Here is an 18,459-nt window from a genome sequence, read left to right on the forward strand (position 1 = left end):
ATTGTCCTGGGCAGGAAGGGGGTAAAGTGCCCGGTGTCCTCGTTAGGAGTCCGGGGGGCTTAGAAATCCTCTGAGCCGAATGTCCAAAACGTCACCAGTCATGTGAAAGGGGCCTTACACTTGCAGTTGGGGGGCAGTAAAACTCTGCGGTTAAGCTGTGTTTTTATTGGCTCTCACTCTGGGAAAGCAGCAGCCAGGGGGCGGGGGGCAGGGGGGGGTGTACACATTGCTGCAGCAGGAATTAAACCCACCTGCATGGCTCATTGTGCATCACCGTCCACAGAACGTGACCCATTCAACTGATCTGAGCTGCACAGAACTGTGCAGAACACGTGTGGCTGCAGCGCGATGGTGTGCCACTTAGGTGGTTAAAAGGTAATGCCTCCTCACTGCCTGTCAAATGCTCTCTGAAGAGCAGTCCAAATGTGGATCGCTCTTCAGAGAACAAAGCAAGTGTAAATGAGCCCTAATATATTTACTTAAAGCGAAACTTCAGTCATTTTTTCATCTTTCCGTATATTAAATCTTCTGCTCTTGTTGTTATTTTAACTTTGGATAGTAAAACATTGTTTTTCTGCCAGTAAATCCCTTATACAGCCCACTTCCTGTTTCCTGTCTGGTCATTAGCCTAGGCTTATGACATCATGCACAGCTCTCTCTCTCTCTCACTCTCCTGAGAGTTTGCCAGGAAGGGATGAGAGGTGAGTCATAAGAGGACCAATGAGAGCTGCATAACTGGAAGTGTGTGTCTGTGTGAATCCAGGAAGTGAACAGGCAGCAGCTTCAGCTGCCCACAGTTAAAATGGATGCAGCCAGACTCAGTGGGGGGGGGGGGGGGGGGGATTTCTGTAGCATATTCGGCAAGTACAGAATCACAGTACATATAAAAAAAAAAATATGCAATTTTGTGCTGTCAATCTGTCCAATGAGAAGAGAGACAGCGGCTGCGCCCATGCACATCGCTGGACCGGATCGGGCTCGGGTAAGGAAACGAGAGGTGGTGGTGGGGGGGGGGCGGGCTGCAGCACAGAAGGTTTTTCACCTTTATGCATAGAATACATTAAGGTGAATGACCATGAGGCTTTACAACCCCTTTAAGGCTCCATTCACACCTAGGCGATTCGGATCGCGGGAGGAATCGCTGGGATTCCAGAATCGCAGCAGAACGCGTTTGCGATGCCATTATTTCTTAATGGCACCCCAAACACGGGATGATTGTCCTGCGACAAATCGTGCTTCAATGCTGGCAAAAATCGCAAACGCTCTGTACCAAGATTTTGTACATGAGTTTCTTTTGGATTGTTTTTAGAGCAGAGGGAGGCCCATTCAAATGAATGGTGCCGCTTCAAAAAAGCTCAACTGAAAAAAAAAACAAACAAAAAAAAAAAGCTAAAAAAACAAGCGGCTGCAGCTGGTGTTACTTTTTTTTTTTGTTTTTCTTTTTCACTATTTTTTTTTTTTTTTTATTGAACTTTTTTGAACTTTAAATTAATTTGATTGATTTAACATTGCACATATGTTATAACTGATTATTGCACTTTGCATTATTGCACACTTGCACTGTACAGTTAGTCACACGCCATTCACAATCATTGTGTTCTCATGAATCGCATGTCCTGGCACTGCACTTTATATTTTTCTTTTGTGACCAATATCTGCCTTATAGTGCACAGCTGCTGGTTTCTTATTTTTTATTCACTAAGCGCGGATATATTTTTACATTCAGTCAGGTGTAAACAGAGCCTAATGCCCCCTACACACGATCAGAAAATCGAACGGCAGATCGTCCGACTTTTTTTCGCTTACGAGTCGCAAGTGGAGATTGAATAAGTTACTAAAGTCACGAAAATTCTCGTACGGCAGAAAAAAAAAAAAATCGTAAGTGATGTCATGTGTTGTAATGTATTTATATTGTATTTGCGGACGACAACTGTACTGACTAAACGAAAATCGTACGGTCTGGTATCGTACGAGGAGAATTTTTTGCGCTTGTCTGTTCGAATAATATCGGATGAACTGTCATGATCGGCTATCGAAAAAGCTCTGTACTAACGATCAGATTATCGAACAATCGTTTCGAAAACTGTATTTTTCATACGATTTTCGGATCGTGAGTACGGGCCATTAAGCAGAGAATCACATCGGAGCGTTCTCCTCGGCGCCATTTGACAGGTCAAATCGCATGACAAATCGCAGTCTATTGCCGGGAATAGGAGTGTCCAAATCGGTGCGACGTCTACTTTGCGCCGCTGCACCAATCTCCAAAAGTAGTTCCTGCGCTACTTTTTGGCGACTTCTGGGGGCGATTTCAATAGACACATCTGTGCATGAACCCGCACAGAAGTCTTTTAAGTCACCCTCCGAAGTTGAACTGAAATGCAGCTTTGAAATCGTGCGAGCTCAGATGAACTTGCAAAATTTCAAAGCCGTGTTCAGTGTGAACGAGGACTTAAAGTGATTGCAAAGGATCGTGTTTTCTCAAGTCATCTTCCAGGACGGCACACCTGAGAGATGAGAGGCTCCTCCCCACAGGAAACACAATCAATCAACAGCTGTTTTAAGTCCACACCCTTCCCCCTGATCCTCAGTTTTTGATTGTGTTTCTCCCTACACGGCGAAACTGTTTGTTTTTTTTTCCAAATGACCGAAGCCTGGGGCTGGTGGTCTCCCCCTGGGAGCCGGTGTTCTGCCATATAGTGTCCTCGTATCAGATAGTGTCCGCCTCGTACTGCGCAGGCGCAGCGCCTGCGCAGTACGGAGGAGCAGGAGATGCCGAAAATGCCCGAAGTTGATCAGCTGACCATCAGCTGTACACGGCGCTCGGGCACCTGTTAGCGATGGCAGTGTAAGAGGGCCCCTCGCGGGCTCGCTTCGCTCGCCACGCTTCGGGCACGGCCTCGCTGCGCTCGGCAAATATTTATTCTAACTCTATGTCCACTTGGATAGTAGGGAATGATCCTGGACATAGGGTAAGAATAAATGCGCAGGCGCCGTGTACAGCTGACGATCAGCTGTTGAACTTCGGAGACTTTCGGCGTCTCTTTTGTCCTCCGTACTGCGCCTGCGCAGTACAGGGAGGACACTATATGATAGGGGACTGAATTCGATAAGACACCGGACCAAATGCCTGGGAAGCCTCTGGGTCTGGCGGGATATATTTATCCTTCCCGGGGGGTTCCCCTATCCTTTCCTCAGGGGGGGGCAGCAGAAACTGGAAGAGCCCCCCTGAGAGCTGAAGGCCCCTGGGTACAGTGGTGTCCCCAGAACTTCAGGGGCCTTTATCCTGTCTCCCCCCCCCCTTACCTGTCCGGAAGTCCTTTTCAGACGGGGGTGCTGGCCGTCGGTTCTTTCCAGGGGGATCGTATCCCCTGACTCCTGGGTCCCTGGTAGCTCGCGTGGGCTGCTGGAGAGGGCACCGCCTGAACGACCCGCGTTCTTACCCAGAAGGGAAGGCTGAGAGTCAGCAGGAGCAGGCGCCCACATCCTCCTTTCGAGGAGGCACCAGTTTACTATGGTGAATGTCTGCCTAAACCACCTCATGGGAATGAGGAACGTACGGCATTGCCCCCCCCCCATGTCTATATACTGACTGGACAGAGCAGGACACAGCCTAACCTTGCAGCTCCCTAAAGGGACAGCAGTTGTGGGGGGGGGGTCACTTTGGCGGCTATCCTCCTTGCGTGTGGACCATAAGGATGGAAAAGCAAGCCCGGTGGCTGTGGAAAAAGGGGAAGACGACAACGGTGAGTCAAAAATCCCCAATCCCAGCCAGATGGTTTCTGGGCATTTGAGATAATCTCCCCTGGGGTCTGGATTCAAATAGCCCAGAAGCTTTTGCTAAAGACACCAGCCACAGCTCCCTCCTACATCAGAGATGCTGTATGGTGGACAAGTGGTGCAGAGGAGCGAGTGTGCCTAAACCACCTCAGATGGGAAAGAGGTAGGTAAGGCATTTTTTCCCCTTCCACCTATATTTAAACAAAAAGGGGTTGTCTGTCAGGGGCCCCCCTTTTTTGGCAGTTTTATTTCCCTGGACAGGGTTGTGTTAAGACAGGCCCCCTTATGGATCAATGTAGTGTCCTTGTCTTACAACACAGGTCTCCGATTAATCCTTTTTAGTGGTTCTAAACAGCACCTATAGGCAGAGTAGGCCATTGTTGGTAGATGTGTGACAGACAACATTGATAACCTACAAGTTTAACATGTTTTCTGATTCCATCTTTAAGAGCCCACTCCACCTAGATCCTGCATCCGAAACAGAGAAGGCAGGGACACCGGTGGAGTAGACCGGCAGATCAGCCGCATGATCCAGCTAAGATACCTTCATCAAGCATATGGAGTGAAGGTAAAGCTTACTGCAGAACCGAGGTTCGCCAAGAGAGTCTTGCAGTGGTCCCACCCTAAGGTAGGCCTGAGGTACTTGATTATCCTCTCAGGTGTGCCGTCCTGGAAGATGACTTGAGAAAAGTACTAGTTACTTACCGGTAACTGTCTTTCTGGGAAATCTTCCAGGACGGCAGGCCTACTTCCCACCCGTTGGAGGAGGGAAAATTTTAGAACACTAGAAGGTGAGTGCCTATGAGGAATGATTTCCCTTGTGAACCAGGTTCAGGAGTTACTTCTCTACAAACTGAGGATCAGGGGGAAGGGTGTGGACTTAAAACAGCTGTTGATTGATTGTGTTTCCTGTGGGGAGGAGCCTCTCATCTCTCAGGTGTGCCGTCCTGGAAGATTTCCCAGAAAGACAGTTACCGGTAAGTAACTAGTACTTTTTTTTTTTTTTTTTTAAAATAACAAACATGTCATACTTACCTCCACTGTGCAGCTCGTTTTGTACAGAGTCGCCCCCTACCTCCTCTTCTGGGATCCCCCGGCGGCTCTTGTGGCTCCTCCCCGCATCAGATGACCCCCTACGAGAAGCGCTCTCCCGAAGGGGTTACCTTGCGGGCACGCTCCCGAGTCCGGCATTTGCGTCCACAGACATGAACGCCGTACTCGGCCCCGACCCCCCAGCGCTCGCATCATTGGATTTGATTGACAGCAGCGGGAGCCAATGGCTGCGCTGCTATCAATATATCCAATCAAGAGCAGAGGAAGAGCGCTTCCCCCGCCGGATGAAGTTCCAGGGCAAAGGTAAGTAAAATGGGGGGGGGGGGATGGGCAGTGACTGCCTGGTGTTTTTTTCACCTTAATGCATAGGATGCATTGACCACTTGCCGACCGCAGCACGCCGATATACGTCAGCACAATGGCAGCGGTGGGCAAATGGGCGTACCTGTACGGCCCCTTTAAGAGCCGGGGCTAGCAGGCATGACCGTGCCCGCGGGACCGGCGGACTCGATGTGCGCTGGTCTCTCAGTGATTGTGTCACGAAGCCGCAGAACGGGGAAGTGCCTATGAAAAAACAAGGCTTTTCCCCGTTCTGTCTAGTAACATGACAGGGAGCTACTGCTCCCTATCATCTGGAGCAGTGATTGCTGTTATTTGAGTTGAAGCCCATCCCCCCCCCCCCCCCCCACAGTTAGAATCACTCCCTAGGACACACTTAACCCCTTGATCGCCCCCTAGTGGTTAACCCCTTCCCAGACAGTGTCATTTACACAGTAATCAGTGCATTTTTATAGCACTGATCGCTGTATAAATGACACTGGTCCCAAAATAGTGTCAAAAGTGTCCGATGTGTCCGCCATAATGACGCAGTCCCAATAAAAAAATCGCAGATCGCCGCCATTACTAGTAAAAAAAATGAATAATAAAAATTCATAAAACTATCCCCTGTTTTGTAGACGCTATAACTTTTGTGCAAACCAAAAAATATACGCTTATTGCGATTTTTTTTTTTTTTTTTACCAAAAATATGTAGAAGAGTACATATCGGCCTAAACTGAGGAAAAAAAATGTTTTTATATATTTTTGGGGGATATTTATTATTGCAAAAATTAAAAAATATTGCGTTTTTTTTTCAAAATTGTCGCTCTTTTTTTTGTTTATAGCGCAAAAAATAAATACCGTAGAGGTGATCAAATACCACCAAAAGAAAGCTCTATTTGTGGGAAAAAAAAGGACATCAATTTTGTTTGGAAGCCACGTTGCACGACCGCGCAATTGTCAGTTAAATCGACGCAGTGCCGAATTGCAAAAAGTGCTCTGGTCAGGAAGGGGGTAAAATCTTACGGGGCTGAAGCGGTTAAGGTGAAAAAACACGAGGGTTTACAACCCCTTTAAAGCGTAGTTCCGGCCACGTTTTTTTTTTTTTTTTAAATTGATCCGAGCATAATACATTATTACATAAAAAAAAACTATTATAAAAGTTTAATAGTGGATGTTGCTAAAATATATATTTTATACTCACAAGTTTGTACCTCCTGTTCTGGCCGTTGCCATCATGATTGCGGGCATGTGAAGCCCAATCGATAACTCTTCCGGGATAAGCTCTGAGTTACCAGCATGCACCTCTCGATCTGGCGCATGTGCGATTCACCGGCGCCCGTAGTGCCGATTGTTTCTAAAGTTGCCATAACAACAGGCGGCGACGGAGGATGGTCCCACTGCGTTGTTATGGCAACCGCCATAAAGCGCGTCATTTCCTGTTGGGGAAATAACGCGATTTTTGCTCACAGTATTGCCCACAGACTCCTGGGAAATGATGACTTTGATAGGAGCACAGGCGAGGGAGGAAGTGACGAGGAGCTCCGCGGACCAGGAAGTGGCAGATTAGGAGGACTACATAGCAACAGGGCGTTTCTGGTAAGTATAAAAAAAAAAAATTTTTTCCTCCAAATGTTTCTTTATAGGTTTAAACAAGTCTGATTATGGAGAAAAAAAATGTCAAGGTGGAACTCCACTTTAAGGTAAAAAAAAACCTTTAGCTTTTGGAAGCAATTTTAGGATGGGGCCCATACTAATTTCAATGTTATTTAAAGATGACTTGAATGCTGATGAATCACTTACCCAGTATAGTGCCCGCTGATTATGTAGTTTGCGTTTCTATCAAAAGATGATCTTGTAAAAAACAGTTAGGCTCTTCAGCATATCAACTGGCATTGCCCATCTAGTTTACCATTTTGGCAATCTGTTTCATGTATTTATCCATCAGGTATTGGATGCCTGGATCCCCTTCTCCCCCAAATCATACCTCCTGGGTCTGACTGCTCACTGGATTGTGAATCTGCTATTGACTTCTTCTATTGACCCCTTCTGACTTCTAAAGACTTCTATTGACAGGTCGGACCTCGGGGGGTTAATGCCTTTTTTGTTGTAAACTACCCTGGCCTGTACACCAGGATCTGTGATGTTCAACCTGCTCTAAATGTTAGCAGCGATGTATCATCAGCTAGCTTACCAACCTCTCACACCGCCTTCTTTATTGTAAACTGTGTGACTCAGCCAGTCTATTTGTCACGATCTGTTGTTGTGATCTACTCTTAAAAAATGAAAAAAAAAAAAAAAAAAAAGTCTGTTTTCAAAAGAAATAAGGCGATGGTCTCCCGGGTGCTGGCCTGGCTTGAGGATTTAGGCCAGGCTCTGCACAGACGATGTGTGTATATAGGGCTGTTCACCCCCAAACACCCGTCATTAGGATGAGCCGCTGTGTCCGTGCAGACGCTGCATCCCCATAGGTCAGTGGTTCTCAACCCCCTGTCCTCGGGACCCACTAACAGGCCAGGTTTGCAAGATAACTGAAATACATGGGCAACTACATGGCAAATGAGGTTCAATGTAGAAAAATGTAAAATAATGCATTTGGGTGGTAAAAATATGAATGCAATCTATACACTGGAGGGAGAACCTCTGGGGGAATCTAGGATGGAAAAGGACCTGGGGGTCCTAGTAGATGATAGGCTCAGCAATGGCATGCAATGCCAAGCTGCTGCTAACAAAGCAAACAGAATATTGGCATGCATTAACCACTTCAATACCTACAGGCATCATTCAAATATCAATCTTTCTAGCCGGCGATTCTGTGCACGATAAGAACGTTGCTTGATCGTTCTTATCCCCCCCCCGCCACCATCCGGTGCTTCTCTGGGCTCTCCTGTGCCATAGGGGGCCCGGAGAAAGAATCGGCCGGCGCCGGATGACGTCGAAAGAGATTTCCTGTGACCACATGGTCACCAGTCATCTCTATGACCGTCAGAGGCCCAGGCGCGACATTATGACGTCACGCCCGGAAAGTGACGTCATAATGGAAGTAAACAAAGCCACGATCGCGGCTGTCAGCATGAGATCGGTGATTTTTTTTTTTCCAATCTCATGCTTTCCAGCCTGAAGGAGAGATGCGGGGTCTTATTGACTCCACATCTCTCCATAAAGACATAGCTCCCAACTGTCCCTGATTTCGAGGGACTGTCCCTGATTTGGAGCAATGTCCCTCTGTCCCTCTTTCCCCCTCATTTGTCCCTCATTTTGGTCTGATCCATATAGGTGTATATAAAATGCACTTTTTTTATCTTTAAAAAAGTGTTTCCAAGTGCTAAACCTTTCATCCAAATTCTAAATTGGTGTATTTGAAAATGTTAAAAGCCAATATAAAGGAATAGTAGTGTTAAAAAAAAAAAGCTCTTGCGGATTTAATTAGCCTTTTTGTTTTGGTTAATTCTCCTTTAAGAGGGTGTGGCAGGGGGCGTGTCCCATGCCTACATACGTTTGCTAGTAGGTGTCCCTCATTCCCATCTCAAAATGTTGGGAGGTATGATAAAGAGGACCTGTCACAATAGATTCCTATTACAAGGGATGTTTACATTCCTTGTAATAGGAATAAAAGTGATCAAAAAGAAAAAAAAAATGTAAAGAAAAGTGTAAAAATAAAAAAAATTAAGCAAAAAAAAAAAAAAAAATGTCAAACGCCCCTGTCCCCGGTAGCTCGCGTTCAGAAGCGAACATACCCGCAAGCCCCGCCCACATATGCAAACGCCGTTGAAACCACACATGTGAGGTATTGCCGCATGCGTTAGAGCGCAAGCAACAATTCTAGCACTAGACCTCCTCTGTAACTCTAAACTGGTAACCTGTAAACATTTTCAAAGGGTCGCCTATGGAGATTTTTAAGTACCAAAGTTTGGTGCCATTCCCTTGAGTGTGCGCAATTTTAAATCATGACATGTTAGGTATCAATTTACTCGGCGTAACATCATCTTTCACATTATACAAAAATATTGGGCTAACTTTGCTGTTTTTGTTTTTTTTTTTAATTCACAAAACCGTTTTTTTTTTTTTCTAAAAAAAAAAAAAGGCGTTTGAAAAATTATTGCACAAATACCGTGCAAGATAAAAAAGTTGCAATGGCCGCCATTATATTCCCTAGGGTGTCTGCTAAAAAAATATATATATAAAAATGTTCGGGGGTTCTGAATAATTTTCTAGCAAAAAAACGATGATTTTCACATGTAGGAGAGAAGTGCCAGAATAGGCCCGGTATTGAAGTGGTTAAAAAGGGGATTAACTCCAGAAATAAAACGATAATTCTCTCACTCTACAAGACTCTGGTCCGGCTGCACCTAGATTATGCTGTCCAGTTCTGGGCACCGGTCCTCAGGAAGGATGTACTGGAATTGGAGCGAGTACAAAGAAGGGCAACAAAGCTAATAAAGGGTCTGGAGGATCTTAGCTATGAGGAAAGGTTGCGAGCACTGAACTTATTCTCTCTGGAGAAGAGACGCTTGAGAGGGGATATGATTTCAATTTATAAATACCGTACTGGGGACCCCACAATAGGGATAAAACTTTTTCGCGGAAGGGAGTTTAACAAGATACGTGGCCACTCATTAAAATTAGAAGAAAAGAGGTTCAACCTTAAACTACGTAGAGGGTTCTTTACTGTAAGAGCGACAAGGATGTGGAATTCCCTTCCACAGGCTGTGGTCTCAGCGGGGAGCAATCGATAGTTTCAAGAACATACAGGGATATATAATGTAATACTGACATATAATCACACACATAGGATGGACTTGTGTCTTTTTTCAACCTCACCTACTATGTAACATCACAGGTGATATCATTTGCTGCTCAGTGATTGCAGTATTCTAGCCTGCATCTCCCCAGGTAATACTTAAAATCTGGCCTGTTAGTGGGTCCCGAGGACAGGAGTTGAGAACCACTGCCATAGACCTACATGATTTGCCGGCCACATAGACAGATAACTAGTTCTCAGCGTAGGGCCTCAGAGCTCATGTTAATGAAGCTTTGGGGTGGCTTTTTTATCTTGCAAGGGTCTTAGGGTGCATTCACACCTGAGCATTTTTCCGGCGTTTTTGTTTTTATTCTTTTTTTTGCAGGCGGAACTCTGCTTTACTACTACTACTAGAATAAATACACAAATAAATAAAATCAATAAATAAATACAAAGTTATAGTAAATAAATAATTAACCCCTAACCTTTAAAAAAAATAAAAATTATAATAATAATAATAATAATAAATAACTAAACACCCTAACAATAAATATTAATATTAATTTATTTTTCTTGTTCGGGTTTGGGTGTTTATTATTATTATTATTATTATTATTATTATTAATAATATTATTATTATTATTAATAATAAAATAGATAAAAATATATTGAATAAATAATATTATTAAGGCTAGGGGTTAATTTATTTACAGTATGTATTATTACATATTAATTATTTTATTTATGTATGATGATTTTTAGCTATTTGTGTATTTAGTTTTCATTTATTTATTCATATATTATTACAATTTTATTTATTTATTTTTTATTTGAACAGAAAAGTGCACAAATCTGCTGAACGGTGTGTCTTTATTCATTTCTATTGGAATAAAAAGGCGCCAAAAACGTTCAAATCTGCCCGATTCGAGCTACAATAAAAGCTCCAGAACTTTTTATGAGCTTCAGGTGACTTGGAGCAACTCCATAGAGAACAAATGTTTTTTTTTTTTTTTTCCTCCAGCTACAAAATGCTGAGGTGTGAATGGGGCCTTATGGAGTCAAACTTGTGTGTTCTCCCCCCAGCTGTGTGCTGCTTGCCCTGTGGGCGTCCCCACAAACACACAGACATGAAGCATAGGATGGCAAGACACTCCTCCGCTAATGCTTCCTTACTCCTAGAAGCTTGTACATGGATGGCTGCACCTTCTGATCCCTGGCAGGAAGTTTGGGGAAGTGGCGCTGATGGAGCTGGAGGTGGGAAAACTTAGCGATTTATAAGCATTTGGGCCAAAAACCAAAGAAATTATTTGCTGGACAATGTGTGTTGGTTAAATCTGGATGCATTATTATAAAAATAGTTGAGTGTTTAACTGCTTGCTGACCAGCCGTCGTCGTTATACTGCGGCAGGTCGGCACGATCCCGCGAACCGTCGTAGCTATACGCTGACTCGCGAGATCGGGATAGCAGGCGCGCGTGCGCTGCATAGCGGGGGGTGCCGATGTTTCGCGGCGGCCGACGGTCGCAATGACCGCTGGCCACGAGTGATCGCGAGCAGGAGGGACAGAAGACAGAAGTGTGTGTGTAAACACACAAATCCGTGTTTTGTTCTGAGAGGAGTGACAGATTGTGTGTTCCTCTTCGCTTCCTCTAGTCAGTCCCCTCCCCCTACAGTTAGAATCACCTCCCAGGGAACACAGTTAACCCCTTCACCGCCCCCCTGGTGTTAACCCCTTCCCTGCCAGTGTCATTTTTACAGTAATCAGTGCATTTTTATAGCACTGATTGTGGTATAAATGCCAATGATCCCAAAAAAGTGTCCGATGTGTCCGCCATAATGTCGCAGTCACAATAAAAATCGCAGATTGCCGCTATTACTAGTAAAAAAAAATAATAATAAAAATGCCATAAACTATCCCCTATTTTGTAGATGCTATAACTTTTGCGCAATCTGATCAATATACGCTTATTGCGATTTTTTTTTTTTTTTTTTTTTTTTTTTACCAAAAATATGTAGAAGAATACATATCGGCCTAAACTGAGAAAAAAATTGCTTTTTTTTAAAAAAAATGGGGATATTTATTATAGCAAAAAGTACAAAATATTGTGTTTTTTTTTTTTTCAAAATTGTCGCTCTTCTTTTGTTTATAGCGCAAAAAATAAAAACCGCAGAGGTGATCAAATACCACCAAAAGAAAGCTCTATTTGTGGGGAAAAAAGGATGTCAATTTTGTTTGGGTACAGCGTCGCACGACCGCGCAATTGTCAGTTAAAGCGACGCAGTGCCGAATCGCAAAAAATGGCCCGGTCATTCGGGGCTGAAGTGTTTAATATTACCATAAGCAGACTTTGAATGCAGTGCAAGCTCTGCTTTAAATGTAACTTTGGGATAGGCAAATATTGTCTAAATATAAGAGGCATATGAATTCTTACTTTAATCTGTACAGGAGCTTCCTGTAATGAAGACCAATCACTGCTGCCCTCTCTCCTTGTGCAGGGTGACTGGTCTTGTCTCCGCCCCCTCCTGTAGTTTTCTGCAGACAGCCTGTAGTGGGTGGAGCTACTGAGCTTCTCCCACACTCTGCTCTGTGCAAAGACTACATGCAGCACAGGGAGGGTGTCATTGGTGTTTTACCTGGGCAAGACAATTCGTCCACTTAAAGTGGATTTGCATCCTCTGGGGCTATTTGGGAAATATATTTAAAGTGATTGTAAAAGCTCATTTAAAAAATAAAACAACAAACATGTCATACTTACCTCCTCTGTGTAGTTGGTTTTGCACAGAGCAGCCCGGATCCTCCTCTTCTCGGGGTCCCTCTTCTGATCTCCTGGCCTCTCCCTCTTTTGAGTGCCCCCCCAGCCAGCAGCTTGCTACAGGGGGCACCCAAGCCGAGTCAGAGCTCCATGTAACCATTCAGACATGGAGCCCCGACCTGGCCCCGCCCCTATCTCTCCCCTGGCTGACTGACTTTGATTGACAGCTGCAGGAGCCAATGGCGCCACTACTCTCTCAGCCAATCAGGAGGAGTGTCCTGGATGGCTGATAGGGAACGTGTACATCTCTGAAGAGAGAGAAGGGGCTCAGGTAGGTTATTAGGGGGTGCTGGTGGGGGGGCTGCTACACACAGAAGGTTTTTTTTTTTTATCTCAGTGTATAGAATGGACAGTGTATAGTGTATAAGATAAAAAACCTTCTGCCTTTACAACTCCTTTTAAGAGGAAGATTTTTTTGTGCCCACAGTTCAGCTTTAAATACACTTTAAAGTGCAAGATTAGTCCGAAAATAAAGTCCTGCTAGATGACTTCGGACTGGCACTGTGCGTAAATTGTAGAGGCCGATCTCCTGACAGCCTAAAGATTTACTGCCGCTCAGGGGCTCTGGGCTTCAGCAAAATGGCAGCCTTCAGCAAGAAGAAACAGGAGCAATGCTGGAGGAAATTTACAGCACACACTAATGTTGTTAGCATAATTATTAATGTGAAATGTATGTTCCTTGTTGATAAAAAAAACTTTTTTTTTAAGTTTTTATGGGTAAAGTTCCACTTTAAGAAAGATCGGGTGTTACCGAAGCATTGGATGACCCTCTGTTTTTTGCTATTTCCAATTACCACATGGTAATATATTTTGAGTTTGTTGATCATAGCATTGATATGCTCCTATTTGTCTCTCTTACAGCTCCTTACCTGCAGACATGTCATCTCTGCGCTTCTCTGGCTCTTCTTTGGATACGCCATCACATCTCTCAAGCAGCTCCTCCTCTCCTTCACCGGTTCGCAGGATTCGCTCACAAGGCTCTTCCGTCAGTTCTAGCTCACCTCATGCAGAAGGCAGAGAACCCGAGGTGGAAGAAGAGCCAGGAGAAAATATGTAAGCAGTTTGTAATCTCCCAACCACCCTTCATATGTTTAGGCTTATGTCTCCCAACCACCCTCCATATGTATGGGCTTATGTCTCCCACCCACCCTCCATATGTATAGGCTTATGTCTCCCAATCACCCTCCATATATATGGGCTTATGTCTCCCACCCACCCTCCATATGTATAGGCTTATGTCTCCCACCCACCCTCCATATGTATAGGCTTATGTCTCCCAACCACCCTCCATATGTATAGGCTTATGTCTCCCAACCACCCTTCATATGTATGGGCTTATGTCTCCCAACCACCCTCCATATATATGGGCTTATGTCTCCCAACCACCCTTCATATGTATGGGCTTATGTCTCCCAACCACCCTCCATATATATGGGCTTATGTCTCCCAACCACCCTCCATATGTATGGGCTTATGTCTCCCACCCACCCTCCATATGTATAGGCTTATGTCTCCCAACCACCCTCCATATGTATGGGCTTATGTCTCCCAACCACCCTCCATATGTATGGGCTTATGCACACAGATGTGTTGAAATACTCCCATCTACACTGGTTGTTTCTGCCAGAAGCTGACCAAAAAATCCAGCTTTAAAATGCCAATTTCGGAGCATAAACTCCATTTATTGGTGCATTTAGAGGCGTATGTTTCTAATAGGGATCGACTGATATCCCTTTATATTTTTCAGTGCTAATACGATACCGATATTTCAGCCACTTCTCAGGCCGATAGCCGATATTGTGTGCCGATATTCTGTACATTTAAAAAAAAAAATTTTTACACTTTTTTTTTGCAAGAGGCTTGCTATTTGGGGCACTTGGCAGGGGGGTGAAGCCAGGGCAACTGGCGGGGGATCCAAAAAAAAAGAGCATCTGGGGTGCTCTGTTCAAAACCATTACACAGAGTAGGTAAGTATAACATTTTTGTTGTTTAAAAAAAAATTATGTATATAGTAATTATTATTTATTATTATTATTATTATTTTTTTTTTTTTTGCCTTTAGAATCACTTTAAATAGTATGCTTGAACCAAATTGGTCCAAACAAACTATTTCCTTCACTAAGACATGCAATTGCTGTCAGCACTATATGAACTGTACATACAGTATACAGCGCTGTTTTCTGGCAGAGGGACGGTGAAGTCGGCTCTGCTCAGCCATTCACAGGAAGCTTTGTATTTTATTAATGAATACAATCCCTAACTAAAGTTGGCTGAGGTGGATATTGTGACATTATCTGCCTATCTCACCAATCAGAGGAAGCCTTGTATTCCAACATATATTTTAACAAATATTTTGTTATTTGTATGCTGCCATCCAGTCCTCCTCTAGGCAGTAGTATATCTTAATGGTAATGACTTCCTATGTCTCAAGTAGCTCCAAAAAAAGGATTTTACTGGGGGTATAAAAATCTAATCTTTTCATATGGGATATTTGAATGTCATTTTAGCTTTCTGTGTTCAATGTATAATCTTGTGAATTGAATTTAGTGATTTGGAGAGTCTGGAAGAGTTTTCTGATGATGATGGAAGTGACTTTGAAGACACTTTAAAGAAGAAGCACAGTAGACCTAGCAGGGCTTTTATTAAACTCACCCAAGTAAGTTACATGAGATTTTTCTACAGCTTGTGACAACAGACTGTTCACATGACTAAAGCTGGCCATAGACAATTGGAACCATGTATGGGCAGGCTGAATGTACCCAAGTTGATTGATTGATGAGCGGATGAACTCAATTGCTCCGCGGGAGGGATTCCTCTTGACAACTATGTCTGTGTTGATGGGGGAATTGAGTGAGTTTCTTTTCTGCAAGTCGTGGTTGCAGGAAAGAGATTTGCTCCATTTATGGCCGGCCTTACGTTTTAATGAATTTTTGTACTTCTTAGAATGAACGTTTTTGTAAACAGATAGTGAAAAGTTTTTAAGCTCTTCCTTTTAGTCTGTAATCAACTTGTGTGTATATATATATATATATATATATATCTATCTATCTATCTAGAGACAGCTATATCTATATAGATAGATATATACATCTCTATCTACCTATCTATCTATCTATCTATCTATCTATCTATCTATCTATCTATCTATCTATCTATCTATCTATCTATCTATCTATCTATCTATCCACACACACACACGATAGATAGATAGACATAATGTGTGTGTGTGTGTATAATATATATATATATATATATATATATATATATATATATATATATATATATATATATATATATAATCTCTATCTAGAGAGAGCTATATCTATATAGATAGATAGATATATATATATATATATATATATATATACACATACACACACACACACACACACACACACACACACGATAGATAGATAGATAGATAGATAGATAGACATAATGTGTGTGTGTGTAAATGTATAGATATATCTATCTAGAGAGAGCTATATCTAGATAGATAGATATATACATCTCTATCTAGCTAGCTATCTATCTATCTATCTATCTATCTATCTATCTATCTATCTATCTATCTATCTTGTCTCAACACTCTTAACTGATAAATTTGCAAGAGAACTTATTCTGTTAAAAAAAACAACGGACTTACTGGGCAGATCACCAGGCGAAAATAAAAGAAAGAAATCCTCAAAAAGAAAGCGAATTCGGCCATCACAAGAGTTGGTAGCTGCAATATAATAAATGTTTGTCTTTGGGCTTAATACCGCTTTAAGTGTGATTATAGGAATATTTTGTATTCTCCTTTTTAAGTAGGAGATGAAGCTTGAAGCTCCAGTGTATGTGTTTTCCAGGTTATCATCATATATGCTCATATATCCTGATTATATCCTCATATATCCTCATATATCATTATATATCATTATATATCCTCATATATCCTGATTATATCCTCATATATACTCATATATCCTCATATATCTTGGATATTTCAACATCTCCCTCCAAATCCCCAATCTGGTTCCTGGAAAATGTGGGTTGTTACAGCACTGTTAAAATTTTCATTTACCACAAAAGCACTTGTTTTGGTTCTGTTTAGATGCTTAACATTTCTTAGTACCTGCTAATGATGATGCGCAAACTGTATGAGGTGTTGTCGTTCAGAATAAAATTACTCGGGGTGCCATTTTCTCTTGGTGGATGTGTCTGAATCTCAAATCCTCTGTACTGTCAGAGCAGTAATAAGTGTTCTGCTGTGTTCAGCAGCCTGTATGACACTTAAAGTGGTTGTAACCCCAAAATGGTCCTGTTCCTTTAAAGCGGGATATACAGCATATAAAAATATTATAAATCTTGCGAGCTACTCTAGAGCAAGCTGAGACTGCAATCGGCATCAGGTGTGGTATAACAATTCCTGTGAAACAAAGTGCAAATTCACAGCTGCTAAGCATTGATCACAATCCCATAATCTGTGAAAACATATATACAAAAAAATGCAGCGTGTGGTACTGGACCTTACAAATGCATAGATAGTACCATAAACAATGAAAATCAATATTGCTAAAAAAAATGTAACTATGAACACAAAATTAATAAATATTTTTTTAACAAGCAAGCTCACATTGAAAGAAATTTAGTATTATTCCTTAAAAAAAGGGATTTTTCCTCCAATTTTCATCAATCCACAGAAGCAAAAGTGCAAATTGGAATTGGGGTATTAAACGTATTACTGTCCAAAAAGTGACTCTAGTGATGATAATCCTGATCAGAAGAGGGTGATTTCGCACATGGGCTCCCCCCCCCCCGCCCCGTGTGAATGTGCTCACCTCCAACAGTGTGACCGTACACTTAAGTTTGGTCCACATAGGCCACTCCTGGGCTCTAAGTGAAACTGGCTCAGTAGGATCCCACAGGAAAATCCAGAAGAAGTTGTCCTCAATTTTAAAACAAGAAAGAGGCTGGATAGTGCATTATCACTAGTTTAAAAATGTATTTAAAAAACATAACATCAGGATACTCACACACTTTAGGTGCTCCCAGCGCACCAAACTATAAAAGCAATTAAGCATAGGATTCCTCTCCAAATGACTTCCAAACTTTTATGTGTCAGCAGCTTGTACAAACAAGCATGTATCTGAGCTCCTCCACCGTCCTGGCCCCTCCCCTACATGTGACGATACTGGGCTGATCCCTTGTCTTCTTCAGGGGGATCACAGGGCTAATCACGTGTCTTCCTCAGGGGCATATACAGCATAGTGCTTGTGCTATGTCTTTCAGAAAACCAATCCCTCATGCCAGAAAGATTGGGTTCGGCTGATATTGGGGACTAAGGATGAGCTCCGGCGTGTTTGTACACTCCACGTGCAGAGCCCGCCAGGAAGTCGGCACGGCACGGCGCTAATCACAGGCAGTGAAACATTTTCCTGATGTGCGTCTGCAGAGATGCTGACTTCCTGGCGGGCTCTGCACGTGGAGTGTGTGAACACGCCGGAGCTCATCCTTATTGGGGACCTTATTTCTGATATCAAGTTAAAAGAGAAGTATGGGTATTTTTTACAAAAACAAGAAAGTCTTGCGAGCCACTATGGTCAAATGCCAAAAGTACACCAATACCCAGCTGCGAGCGCAGATCACGTTTCATATACCGTCCATCATTATGGGTATTTTTTTTTTTTTCCCCATTCATAATTACCCTGGTGGATGCAGCATCAGTCCCCCGGCACCTCTACACTGAGAACCAAGCGATCAAACACCACCAATCGCT

At 42.9% G+C, this 18,459-nt stretch overlaps 2 protein-coding genes across 2 annotated transcripts in view; one reads left to right on the forward strand and one right to left on the reverse strand.

Annotated features, from left to right (window-relative positions):
• The window catches only part of GPC2 (glypican 2), a 108,487-nt gene extending 101,176 nt beyond the window's left edge, over positions 1-7,311 (reverse strand). Inside the window, exon 1 of the mRNA XM_073622888.1 lies at positions 6,952-7,311. The gene's annotated coding sequence lies outside the window, so the exon portion shown is untranslated. The remainder of the gene's footprint in view (positions 1-6,951) is intronic.
• A 6,267-nt stretch (positions 7,312-13,578) lies between these two features.
• Positions 13,579-18,459, forward strand: part of STAG3 (STAG3 cohesin complex component) — a 127,447-nt gene continuing 122,566 nt past the window's right edge. Inside the window, exons 1-2 of the mRNA XM_073622889.1 lie at positions 13,579-13,754; positions 15,249-15,357. Of these exons, the coding sequence (XP_073478990.1) occupies positions 13,579-13,754; positions 15,249-15,357 (285 nt within the window). The remainder of the gene's footprint in view (positions 13,755-15,248; positions 15,358-18,459) is intronic.

This window comes from Aquarana catesbeiana, linkage group LG03, assembly GCF_042186555.1.
Source record: "Aquarana catesbeiana isolate 2022-GZ linkage group LG03, ASM4218655v1, whole genome shotgun sequence".
Taxonomy (NCBI): Eukaryota; Metazoa; Chordata; class Amphibia; order Anura; family Ranidae; genus Aquarana; species Aquarana catesbeiana.